The sequence below is a fragment of the Triticum urartu genome, chromosome 7 (assembly GCF_003073215.2).
Source record: "Triticum urartu cultivar G1812 chromosome 7, Tu2.1, whole genome shotgun sequence".
NCBI classification, from domain to species: domain Eukaryota; kingdom Viridiplantae; phylum Streptophyta; class Magnoliopsida; order Poales; family Poaceae; genus Triticum; species Triticum urartu.
In genome coordinates, this window is record NC_053028.1 from 428,900,754 (window position 1) to 428,913,096 (window position 12,343).

A 12,343-nucleotide genomic window follows, 5' to 3' on the forward strand; every position below is an offset into this window, starting at 1 on the left:
GGAAACACCAAAACAAAACCAAAGTGACAGTGCAATAATACTACTTTCCATCTTCGAAAGTTAGGATACGAAGTCTGGTAGTCATTTACCAAGAAGGCAAGAATCCAAGATAGCTAGCAGATAACAGGTCTTGAAACCAAACCAGGGAGCTAAGCACCATTACAAGTACAAGAAAACCATTTCAAACCCTGGGACTATAATTGCTAACGCAACATTTACCACTAAACGGGGGCCAGCATGGCAATCAGATTCTTAATAACAGTAGGGCAGCTCCTGCTGAGATGATCGAATCCGTCACTGTCCAACAGAGCCCTAAGATTTGCCGGGGAGCTAAGAAAACTTAAGCATGCCTTCTTTAAGCCGTCACAGTGGTGCTGCTCAGCTAACGTCAGGACGGTCGTTACTGAGCCTCCATTGATGTACTTGCATAACCTATCCTCGCAAAAAAAAAAAAAAAAAAAAACCCTCTCCATGTTATACCTGTCCGCCGCAACAAGCAGATGCTGGCACATGACATCTTCATCTTCCTTCTTTGTCACCGGTAAGGAGTCGGTATACGCAAAACAGAGCAACGACTTGAACACCTCTGCCTCCATTTCATCTATGCGCACGTACTACACCTGCGGTGTCGCCCTCCTTCATACCGCCAAAGAGCTCCGCACTGAAGACTGGTGACCTGGCAGCAAGCACACAGCGGTGCGCTGCAAACGTATGACCATCAAACTCAAAAACCACGCCGGCGCCCTTCTCGGTCTTGAGGAGATCTCCGAGGTGCTGGTGCAGGTCAGATGGGGCGACAGAGACAAATGTTGCAGGGGTGTCTTCCGGCAAATCCTCTGCACGGTAGTCGCTGATGACAACGATATCACACCTGATGGTGAAAGAATCGTCCTTGAGATGCTTCGACTTCTCCAAGTCTGCCCTTTTGATGAAATTCCAAAGCCCCCAGCCCTGCTGACTAGTGTGGTTGTGTACTTTTGCTGATGCCAGTGAAGGTGCTTGGTCCGTCACCTCGTCTACGAAACTGAATTTGTGTTGCGCCGTGGTGACACTGTCATCAAGAACAAGAAACACGGATATGGGAAAATATTCTGTAGAGCATAGGCTTTGGGACACCCCCTTATCTAGCCACTCATTTTTGCATCACGATTCGTGCGAGTACATTTGTCTTTTTTGCTTCTCCCATATAGAACAACATATGAACTTCAAACTTGGCAGCTCAACAAAACATTCTTACTAGAATGTGGGGAAAAACTTTCAGAATTTTTCGTGCAATATAAATACTAAAATGTACATTTTTTAATACAAAAAAACTAATTTCGTATATTTATGTTTGACAAAAAAATCTCAAAGTTTTTTCTCACATTCTAGTTAGAACGTTTTGGTGTCTTGCAAAGGTTGAAGTTCATATGTTCTTTTATTTTGAAGAAAAAAAAAGAGAAAATCTGATGTACAAAGTTAGTTATCTAGCACGGATCTCAAAACAATGTTGGAGGGTAAGGATAAGGGGTGTCCAGAAACCTGAGCTCTAAAAATCCGCGTCCACGGATATGTAGTCTGCGTTCTCTGAATTGAAGCCGTTGGGATGGTAATCGATGTGCCATCCGTGTCCTCCGAGGGTGAAAGGGCGGGACTTTATCTTATCTCCATTGGGGACGCCCTTGGTGCGGGAGTAGGCATCGATCTTGAGGAGGTGGCACCCGCTCGCTGTGGAGGCAATGATGGCGGAGGCAGACCGGGACGGCTTGCCGGCGGCGGCCGACATGGTAGACCTGCTCCGGGGGATGGGGGAGCTGCGACTCTCCTCTGCCGTCTCCGGAAGTGTTGTTGATCTGGTAGGGTTTAGGGGACAATGCGGGGAGGCGAAAAGAGGAAGAAGGGGAACAAACAAGGAAGCGAAACACTGATTTTATTCCGAGAGAAGGGAAAAAAATGAGACGACAGTCCAACTCCCAACGGCCCAAAGTAGTTCTTTTTAGAGCCACAGCCCAAAGCAGTTAGTACTTTTTTTTGCGGGTGACCAAAGCTGATTGAATTCCACATATAGTGGGATAATGCTTACATTATGTGGTTGGCCAAACCACACATGACTTCCTGGGACTAGATTAAGAGCATATTACAAAAACCCCTATTTTCGGGGATGATTTTGCTCTCACATTTCACCACCTGGGTGAAAGCAACGTGAGAGCCTACCGAGTATGGACACGTGCATTATTTTGGGAGGCTGGTGTGTACAGTTCCCCTAGTGACTGTAGGCCTTGGATGAAAATTTTCTTAACGTGATGGGCATACAAGGCAGCGGACGCTAGCTAGCCAGAAGCAGTAAAAGGGAAATGTATGCATAGTCAAATGTATGCAATTTTTTTGCCTTCACAACTGATCATTTGTTGGCTTTAATTAACTGAATGTGAAATACGCAATTTTTTAGTCCGGTTACCGAACAAATTCAGCAAGTGAAAGGCTAATTTGCTTGTTGATTGTAAAGGGTGATTTGTTATTTCCTCAATCTTGAATCAAAGATTTGATCTTCCATTCTGGAGACGATTAATTTCGAACACATAATTGCACATTTTATTTCTAAAAAATACTAGAAAGATGAGGCTTTTCAGTGGAACATGTGCTTAAATATTACCTTTCCTCTTTTAGTATTATATTATTTATGCCAATTATAAGAAATAACATGGAACATATGCTTAAATATTACCTCTCCTCTTTTAGTATTATATTATTTATGCCAATTATAAGAAATAACAAGCACTTTGAAGTTATATAACAAAATGAAAGCACACTTTTGCTTATCTGAATTCTCAGTTATAGGGCCCCATTTTACATTTCGCACCGGGGCCTTAAATTCCTGGAGACGGCCCTGGTTGTGCCGTGTGTGTTGCGTGGCCTAGATGTGTGTGTGCGGATGGGTGGGCGCACGTTTTCTGTGTCCGTGGTGTGCGTGCTGTGATGTGCTCTGTAGCCGCAAAATGTAGCTGATATTATCTCCTTTTCCCATGTTCTATGTGCGTCTCTTCCCACGTTTGGCTTCTACTTGAGACGGTACCAAGTGACACCGAGCCTTCCTCAATCTGGCCTCCTCTCCGGCTCGATGCCACCCTATTCACTGGCCTCCTACAAGGGCACCGTCACTACACCAATCGGCCGAAAAACGAATTTCAGAAAATATCTCCATGCAGTCATAGCACCTCCTACTATTCCCATCCACGTAACTAAATATCCCCCAACACTGCATGTAGATTTTTGTACTTGCATAAGTTTGTTATGGGAGTATCAATCCACTGGTCGAGTAGTATAAGCTGCAAATGAATGTTATGCATTTTGTAGTCCTATTAAGAAAGTGGCGATGTGCATTTCCTACTTTCTTTCTTTTTTTGAGGGTGTATTTCCTACTTTCTAATATGTAGCACTCATGCTAATAATAAATCTATCCTCTCCATTTTGCATTCATGCATAGATTGCCTTTTTGTAATTACAAACTTATGCATGTAGATTTTTTATTTCAACTTTAAATTCAGACAAAACAATGACATCAAATATGTGCACGACGTATCAATGTGGCGCGGCATGTAACAATGGCCTTTACGATCCGTATAAATACAATGCATCACGTGGCGTGGCGTGCCGCCGCGCGGGCTATGCTAGTATCTAGCTAAGCTATGAGCTTCTACGTTACTGTCTCGGCCTTCAAAAATAAAACTACAAGAAAAAGTGGTAGAATGAGCCATGAGCCTTGAGCAATGTCCCACACTACTTGTTTCGCATCTGACGCTACCACAAAATGCTGCAAAAGGAGGTCCTCGGCTGCACAGAGTGCCTCCCTACAGGCCAGCGCCTCCAAGGTCATTGGATCATCCACTCCTTGCACCACCAAAGCAGTACTACCCAAATAGTTCCTGTCGGCATCCCCTCACAGCACCGCTGCGGAACCGCCCCGTCCTGATCTCACGGCAGCGTCCACATGAAGCTTAGCATGGTTCGCTGGAGGGGCTCTTGGGCGAGTTCTTCTGTGTATGCCCCCTTCTACCCTTGAGATCCCAACCGGCTTGCTTTCTTTAATACTTTCCAACTCTCCAATGAACCTTGTGGTGAAAGAGAAAAGTGATTGAGGACTCTGAAAAATCCCCTCCTGGATAGACTTCCGCTTTGCCGACCAGATAGCCCACAAAGTGACGGCTAACTTCACAAAATGAGCATGTGATAATGCCTCCATTTGTGTAAAAAGCCACTATTTAGCATTTGGTTCACTGTTGTCCACCAGCGACTGTCCAATCTCCTCCTCGACCATCTCTCAAGTGCATCTGGAAGTAGTACATTCCAGGAGGGAGTGGCGCCACGAGACCAGGGCCCCACAAATTAAAGACCGCATGCCGAAGAGTTTGACATGTGTCGATGAGAGCGAACATCTTCGGTTGGCAAAGATTGTTTTGAGAGTCTCCATAAGAACATTCTAATTTTTCATGGCACTTGCATTTTCCACAGAGCTTTCCAATCGTTCTACTCACCTCTAGTGCCTGACGGACCAGCATTGCCGTTCAACCAAGCCTCGCGCCGTTGCCTTGTGGATACTAACATGTTATATGCTGATCCGGTGGAAAACTGTCCATTTTTCTCGAAATGCCAACACCAAAAATCTGTGATATTACGGGTGCACAGCGGTATGCTGGTGATAACTTTCACGTCAAAAGGTAGAAAGACCTCCCGAACCCTTTGTATGTCCCATGTTGTTGTGGTTGGATCAATGATCTCTGAGACAAACCGAGGCGGATTTGCTATCATGCTTCCATATGGATGGAGCATCTCGTCCCTAGGTAACCACTTCAGTCCAAATACCTATGTTCTGCCAGTTCCCAATTCTCTTTATTAGCCCTTGCTTGAGAATGTCTAGCCCTTCTATTATGGCTCTCCAAATTTGGCTCGGATGGGATCCGAGACAAGCTTCAAGAATTGATGAACTGGATAGTAAACACTTCTAAGGATGTGAGCACTCAGGGAATCTGGATTTTGAAGCAAACGCCATGCTTGTCTTGCCAACATAGCAAGATTAAAAAGCTCAAAGTCTTTGAAACCCAGTCCCCCATGTTTTTTGGTTGAGTCATATCTTTCCAGGATACCCAATGTGGCTTGCGTTGACCTTCTTTGCTACCCCACCAAAACTTCCTTATGAGCATATTCAAGTATTCGCACAAACCTTTGGGTAATTTGAAACAAGACATGGAATATACTGATACCACCTGAGCAACCGCTTTAACAAGAACCTCTTTCCCAGCAGTGGACAAAGACTTCTCTATCCATCCTTGAATCCTACTCCACAGTCGGTCCTTTAAATATTGCAATGCACCATTCTTTGAAGAACCGATGTCAGAAGGCATTGCCCAAGTATTTGTTCTTCAATGTCTCATTTGGAACATGCAAAAGGCCCTTGATGTCATTGCGAATATTTTCTGGAAACCCTTTGCTGAAAAAGATGGATGATTTTGCATGATTTATTTGCTGGCCAGAAGCTTGACAATAAATATCCAGAACTTGGTTCACCTCCGTTGCCCCTATACCATTCGTCTTAAAAAACAGCAGGCTGTCATCTGCAAAAAAATAAGTGGTTTACCGGTGGCGCCGAGGGTTCCACTTGAAGCCCACTCAAGTTTGATGACCCGCTTCTTGACTTTAAGAGGTACGAAAGGCCCTCTGCTGCTAACAAGAACAAGTATGGAGGCAATGGGCCCCCTTGTCAGATTCCACGAGATGGCTTAAACTCCTCTAGTTTCTACTGAGCTCACAAGGTTCATGACAATATCCACCGATTTAGTATTGAAACCCAGCTTAAGCATAATTGCCTGTAAATAGTACCATTCAAGTCTGTTGTACGCTTTCATCATATCAAAGCAGTTACTAAAACCCAAGAATAACAAACTCAAATTTTGTATCGGCCCAACAACAACGATAGCTAGCTGTAACATGGTACGGAAAACATTACTAAAAAAAGGCATTTCCTAAACGGCGCCCTCTGCGTCCGATACAGTTGTTTGTGCAATCAGGCGCACAGCCCCCGATCCGCACTGGGCCGGCCCGTCCTACTCTTTTTTCCCCCATCTCTCAAAATCCTCAAAAAAAAGGGTGCGCTCGAAAGATTCGAATCCTTCACCCCCACCGTCTCTGTATGAGTGCAATAACCACCCGGGGCAACGTCATTTAGTGACTCAGAGCAACTTTTACATTTCTTGAAATAAAGAATGTGAATCTGTCTTCTTTTTTTCTTTTTGGCCGGTTTTTTCTTCTGTTCTTTCTTCTTTATTCTATTTTTCAATTTCGTGAACCTTTTTTGATTTTGCGATCTTTTTTTGTGAACCTTTTTTGGATTTGTAAACTTTTTTTTTTCAAAATTGATGAACTTTTTTCAAATTCGATGAATGTTTTTCCAAAATTGATGAACTTTCTTTGTGAACCTTTTCTGAATTCGTGAACCTTTTTAAAAATTGATGAACTTTTTTCAAATCCAATGAAGTTCTTTTCAAAAACGATGAACTTTGTTCAAATTTAATGATTTTTTTAAAATTGATGAACTGTTTTTCAAAATTGATGAAATTTTATTCAAATTTGATGACCTTTAAAAAACGATGAACATTTTACAAATTTGATGAACTCTTCCAAATTTGGTGAACATTTTTTTCAAGTTCAATGAACTCCTTTTAAATTCGATGAACCTTTTTGAAGTTTGTTAAAAGATATCAAAATACGCACACTTTCAAATTCATGAATTTTTGAAAAAAATAGATCACATTTTTAAAAGTCAACGGTTGACCATTCAGCTGGCCAAACGTGACTTTTTTGTCAGGGGCTGGTCCACGACTTTGTGGCCTCAGAGGGAGGGGAGCGGACGAAGCGATCGAACAGGGAACCGTTGAAGCGCTCACCTCAGATGGGCCGGTCCACAAACAGGGGCTTGTGAGCGCCCTTTCCTCCAAGTGGCGCCTTCAGCGCCACTTAGGAGCTCCCTAGAAAAACATGGAGCATTGCTTTCTCACGATTGTTGTCACACAACTCTTACTTATAGTATAAAAATATGTTTGTGCAATATATAAGATAGTTTAGATCATTAAATTTAGTGCTCTAAACGATCTTGTATTTCTTTACGGAGGGAGTACTTTATTGTGCACATGGTACATACATATCTTTTTTAAGGGGAGGTACATACATATCTTAATGGTGCCTTTTAGAAAAAAGAGAAGAAGAATGCAAGTACTTCTGAATCAGGTGAACATTTTTAAGCATATAATAATTTTTATCCGGGGCAATGTTTTTTATTATTAGCGTAAACTTTCTATACGATATGTACATAAGCAAATTTCAAAAACCAACGAAGCATTTATAGTTTCACTAAAAATGTCTATTTTGCACATTGTTCTATTAAAATTTATTTGTAATTCCTTATCGTATATTTATTTTCTGAAAAAACAAAAGAAATAAGTGGGCTATGATCCTTACTGAAAATGTCATGTTGTCAATAGGCAATTCAATATTATTATTTTTGAAGAAAGGGTTTTCCCTCATTTCCATTACGAAATGCAACCCGAGCCAGCCACCAAAAGTTTACAGGCCCATTGCAGAGCCGATTTTGTTTCTTTTTGTCACGGGCTCCTTAGATGTTCAAACACATTGAAATTTTACATGCACCTAGTGCGCATATCCACATTGAATGCATAAATTTCAGATTTTTTTTGTTTTTACTATTCATCATGAGCAGATAAGCCCGGATTCATATATGAATTATCTTGCTTAGAAAGAACTCCACATTACCTATGAGGTTTTATAAAAGGATCACATAACCCTCTAAAACTTTAAAACTAGGTAACAATCCCAACAAGAAATACCTATGGGCTGCGAGGATATAGTGCATTTTAAACGAAATTGCTCTGCGTATGACTTCGTATGTACGATTCACGGCTGACCTAGTGATCCAACGATTGCTGTTGATGCATAGATTTGATCGGAGGGTGACTGAGCAAAGTCGTACAACATCGTACAAAAATTTATCGTACACCTAGCACTGCTCCATTTTAAAACAACAGTCATCCGATGCTCATTGGTTCTAATTCAAAACTGCACCTTTTTTCAAAAAGAAGGATAACCCTCGGTCTCTGTATCAAACGATGCACAGAATCATCTCTATTGCATTATTCAACAAGGTCTTATAGAATAAATACATGAATCAACGCAAAGCCACATTTCTGACGGAAACTATCGCCCTACCTACAAGATTGATGATGTATCCTGACCTTGCATGAACACACATCATGAAATCTAATGGCCTCACCAAGCCACTCACCAGCTAGCCGGTAGCACCAACCGGTCTAGCAGACCCTCAACATGCACCATATGCGCACGCTATAGAATCTGTCACCTCCATCTTCCGTCGTCCTATCTTCAGGAGTAAACAATGCGTTGACCTTGGCAGACCCTTCTGTCGTCGGCACCACCACGACGCCAGACAGCGCCGCCCTCCTGGGCGCCCCTCAAACAGTATCCAGCGTCGAGACCCCGCTGCACATTGCCACCAAAACTCGCCGTTGTCGATACTGTAGATGGCACGCTGCTCCACCTTGGTCACCGCACAAGAAGCATGCGGAGACCTGCGCCCAACCACCAAAGCCAAACACTTGTCCCTTCAGCTGATGTACAACTCCAAAGATTATGCCCTGATGGGGTGACGACGTAGGAACCTCGCCATCATCTAATCCAAAATCCAAATCTGGGGTTTCCCCCGGGGCACACAGGGAACACGTATTGCTCCATAACACTCCAACGAGGTAACGACGCCCAAGGGTGCTGCCGTCCCCGGTTCCGACCAAGGTTGAACCAAGCTTTCGCTGGCAAACTCGTGCCCATCACTGGCTGGTGCACCAAATCCTCCTTGACCGTCATCTAGCACGCCCCATGGGGACATCTCTGGTGCCGGGAAACTACCCACGACCGGAGCCGCATCGGTGTCACCACCCGGAACCGCCACGTCGCCTGGGTGACCCGTCGAAGATGAAAGAATCCTCACCGTTGAGCCAGTGACGCTGGACGACGAACACATCGAAGCAGAACACCTACGCAGATCTCCGCCGCCACCATGACCACATCCCGGAGCCACGGCGGAGGAAGTCCCTGCCGCCGCCATCATCCCCCGCCTGAGTTTGCCCCGCGGCGCTTTGGCAGCGGTGAGGAGAGAGGCGGCGGTGGCTGAAGCCCTAGATCGGATCGGGAGGGAAGAAGGGGGTCAGGAGGGAGTGAGGAGATCAAAACTACACCTGGAGCTCAAATATCAAGAAAGGACTGATTTCTTTTGCACATTTACAACATTTTAAGATGTCTAGTCGTGCCTAACTCACCCAGATCCTAGGACAAGGTGGTGCAATTTGAGGATCCTATATCTTACAAGCTGCAATAAGATACTCCCTCCGTCCCAAAATTCTTATCATAGAGTTGTGTAAACAGGGATGTATTAGTCACATTTTAGTGTTAGATGCATCCATATCTAGACAAATCTAAGACAAAAATTTTGGGACGTAGGTAATACACAAGAATTGCTTAACTTGACCGAAAGGAAAGTATCGAATCATCATTGCAACTTTGCATGGAATGGAATGTAAAGAGGGAAGCCTGTACTTTTACACTGTAACTGGAAATGCATGAATTTGCTCTCTGTAGAATACAGGAAAGAAGGTTCAGATCTGTACTCACAGTTCCAGACCAAACGCCTGACTGCATGAGTAACTGAATACTCCTTGGTGGATTTGAGTCAAGGTCTGAGATTTATTCAAAACCTGCAGCTCTTTCCCTGATTTGCAGTAGGCATCCAAAGAATTCAATGAAAAGAAAAACAGTAGCCAGAGAAATTGCAAGCCTGGTGAATATCAGTCAAGAAGGCTACTTAATAACAAAGTTATTGCTAAATAATGGGGAAAGAAGCACATAGCAACGCACTAACATAACAGAGGCAAACATAAGCATAGTTCTGCGTGCATTTAGGATAAATTTAGCAATATGCCAGCACACAAATGCCTAATTAGAAAATGTAAAAGATGTCAAATACTATCACTGGCAGAATGAGCATCGTGAATTAAATAATTATAAACATGGTCATAATTTTAGAATAGATGTGTGGCAAATAATCCCTCGTGATAGAGGCAACTCCTGATCAGAGATGCACTGATCCATGTTATTTTGGTAGATGCTTTCCAGTAGTAAGATAGCTACCGAATCACAGAGCTATATAATTCATGGACTGCTACCTGATATCCAAGTACTTCCTGATATAAATTGATAAAGATTCAGACATGTAAGGAAACACCAAAACAGAAACAAAGTGACAGTGCTATAATACGTACTAGTTTCCATTTTCTTCAAAAGTTAGGATAGGTAGTCTGATAGTACTGAATCTAAGATAACTGCGGATAATGAGTCTTCCAACCAAACCAGGGAGCTAAGCATCATTGCTAGTACAAGAAAAGCATTTCAACCCCTGGAACTATAATTGCTAAAGAAACAATCACTACTAAATGAGGGCCGACATGGCAATCAGATTCTTAATAACAGAAGGGCAGCTCCTGCTGAGATGATCGAATCCGTCGCTGTCCAACAGAGCCCTAAGATGTGCCGGGGAGCGAAGAAAATTTAAGCATGCCTTCTTTAGGCCCTCACAGTGGTGCTGCTCAGCTAACATCAGGATGTTCGTTATTGTGCCTGTGTTGATGTACTTGCATAGCTTTTCCTCGCAGATACTCTTCAGCCTCTCCATGTTATACCTGTCGGCCGCGACAAGCAGATGCTGGCACATGACATCTTCATCTTCCTTTTCTGTCACCGGTAAGGAGTCGGTATACGCAAAACAGAGCAACGACTTGAACACCTCTGCCTCCATTTCATCTATGCGCACCACACCTGCCGTGTCCCCCTCCTTCATACCACCAAAGAGCTCCGCACTGAAGACTGGTGATCGGGCAGCAAGCACACACCGGTGTGCAGCAAAAGTGTTACCACCAACCTCGAAAACCACATCGGCACCCTTCTCTGTCTTGAAGAGATTGCCGAGATGCCGGTGCAGATCAGATGGGGCCACAGTGACAAATGCCGGAGGAGTCTCTTGGGGCAGATCCTCTGCGCGGTAGTCGCTGATGACAACGATATCGCACCTGATGGTGAAGGAATCGTCCTTGAGATGCTCTGACTTCTCCAGGTCTGCCCTCTTGATGAATGTCTTGTATCCCCAGCTCTGCTGAGAACTGTAGCTGTGTACCGTTGTTGATACCAGCGAAGGAGCTTGGTTCGTTACCTCATCCGCAAAACTGAATCTGCGTTGCGCCTTCACTGCCGTGGTGACATTGTCATCAAGAACAAGGAACAGGGATATGTAGTCTGCGTACTCTGGTTTGGAGCCGTTGGGATGGTAATCGATGTGCCATCGATGTCCTCCAAGGGTGAAAGGGCGGGACTTTATCTTCTCTCCATTGGGTACCCCCTTGGTGCGGGAGTAGCCCTCGATCTTGAGAAGGTGGTACCCGCTCGCCGTGGAGGCAATGATGGCGGAGGCAGATCGGGACAGCTTGCCGGCGGCGGCCGACATGGTAGAGCTACTCCGGGAAATGGGGAGTTGAAAACTCTCCTCCGCCTTGCTTCAAGAAACTCTCATCCGCCGCCCCAGCACGGATTGATGGGTGATTGCTGCGGAAATGCTACTGATCTGCTAGGGTTTAGGGGACAATGTGGGTGGGGGAGGAGGAGGAAGAAGGGGAACGAATAAGGAGATGAGACAGTGGTGATTTTTCGAGAGAGAAGAGAAAAAGAGCTACAGCCCAGAGTACCAGCGGCTCGCACCCAAGACCACCAAACCCACAGTGTACTGGCCCAGCAAGAACAAAAGCTGGAACTTATCTGATTTGTTTTTTCACCCCTAAAAATTGATTTTGTTTTCCCCCTTTTTTACCCCTAAAAAATATGATTTTTCCACCTTTTTTCTTGTTAGTTTATTTTAAAATTCATTTTTTCCACTTTTCCTTTCGATTAGTTTTCATAGTTTTTCATTTTTGGGGGGTTTCAAAATTCTATTTTGTTTTTTCTACTTCGATTTCAAGTTTTTCTTGTTTTAATTTGGTTCTTGGTTTTTATGCCTTTGTCAGTAGACTCTCTCTCGAGCGGTGAGAACATTGCATCTTACTACCTCTGTCCTAGTTTATTGGTCATCTTCGTATTTTGTGCAAAATTTGACTATAGATTTAACATCCAATGATACTATTTTTTTGTGACATGCATTAATATTTTGTTAATTAAATTCATGGTCAAACTTAGTGCAGTGAGA

General features: G+C 43.7%; 1 protein-coding gene and 1 pseudogene across 1 annotated transcript; both read right to left on the reverse strand.

Annotated features, from left to right (window-relative positions):
* Positions 1 to 221: 221 nt before the first annotated feature.
* Positions 222 to 1,765, reverse strand: LOC125517981 (annotated as a pseudogene).
* An 8,596-nt stretch (positions 1,766 to 10,361) lies between these two features.
* LOC125521849 (BTB/POZ and MATH domain-containing protein 1-like) lies at positions 10,362 to 11,807 on the reverse strand. Its single transcript, XM_048686908.1, has one exon. The coding sequence runs from the start codon at positions 11,609 to 11,611 to the stop codon at positions 10,544 to 10,546; it is 1,068 nt and encodes a 355-aa protein (XP_048542865.1). The 5' UTR covers positions 11,612 to 11,807; the 3' UTR covers positions 10,362 to 10,543.
* Between the last annotated feature and the right edge of the window lie 536 nt (positions 11,808 to 12,343).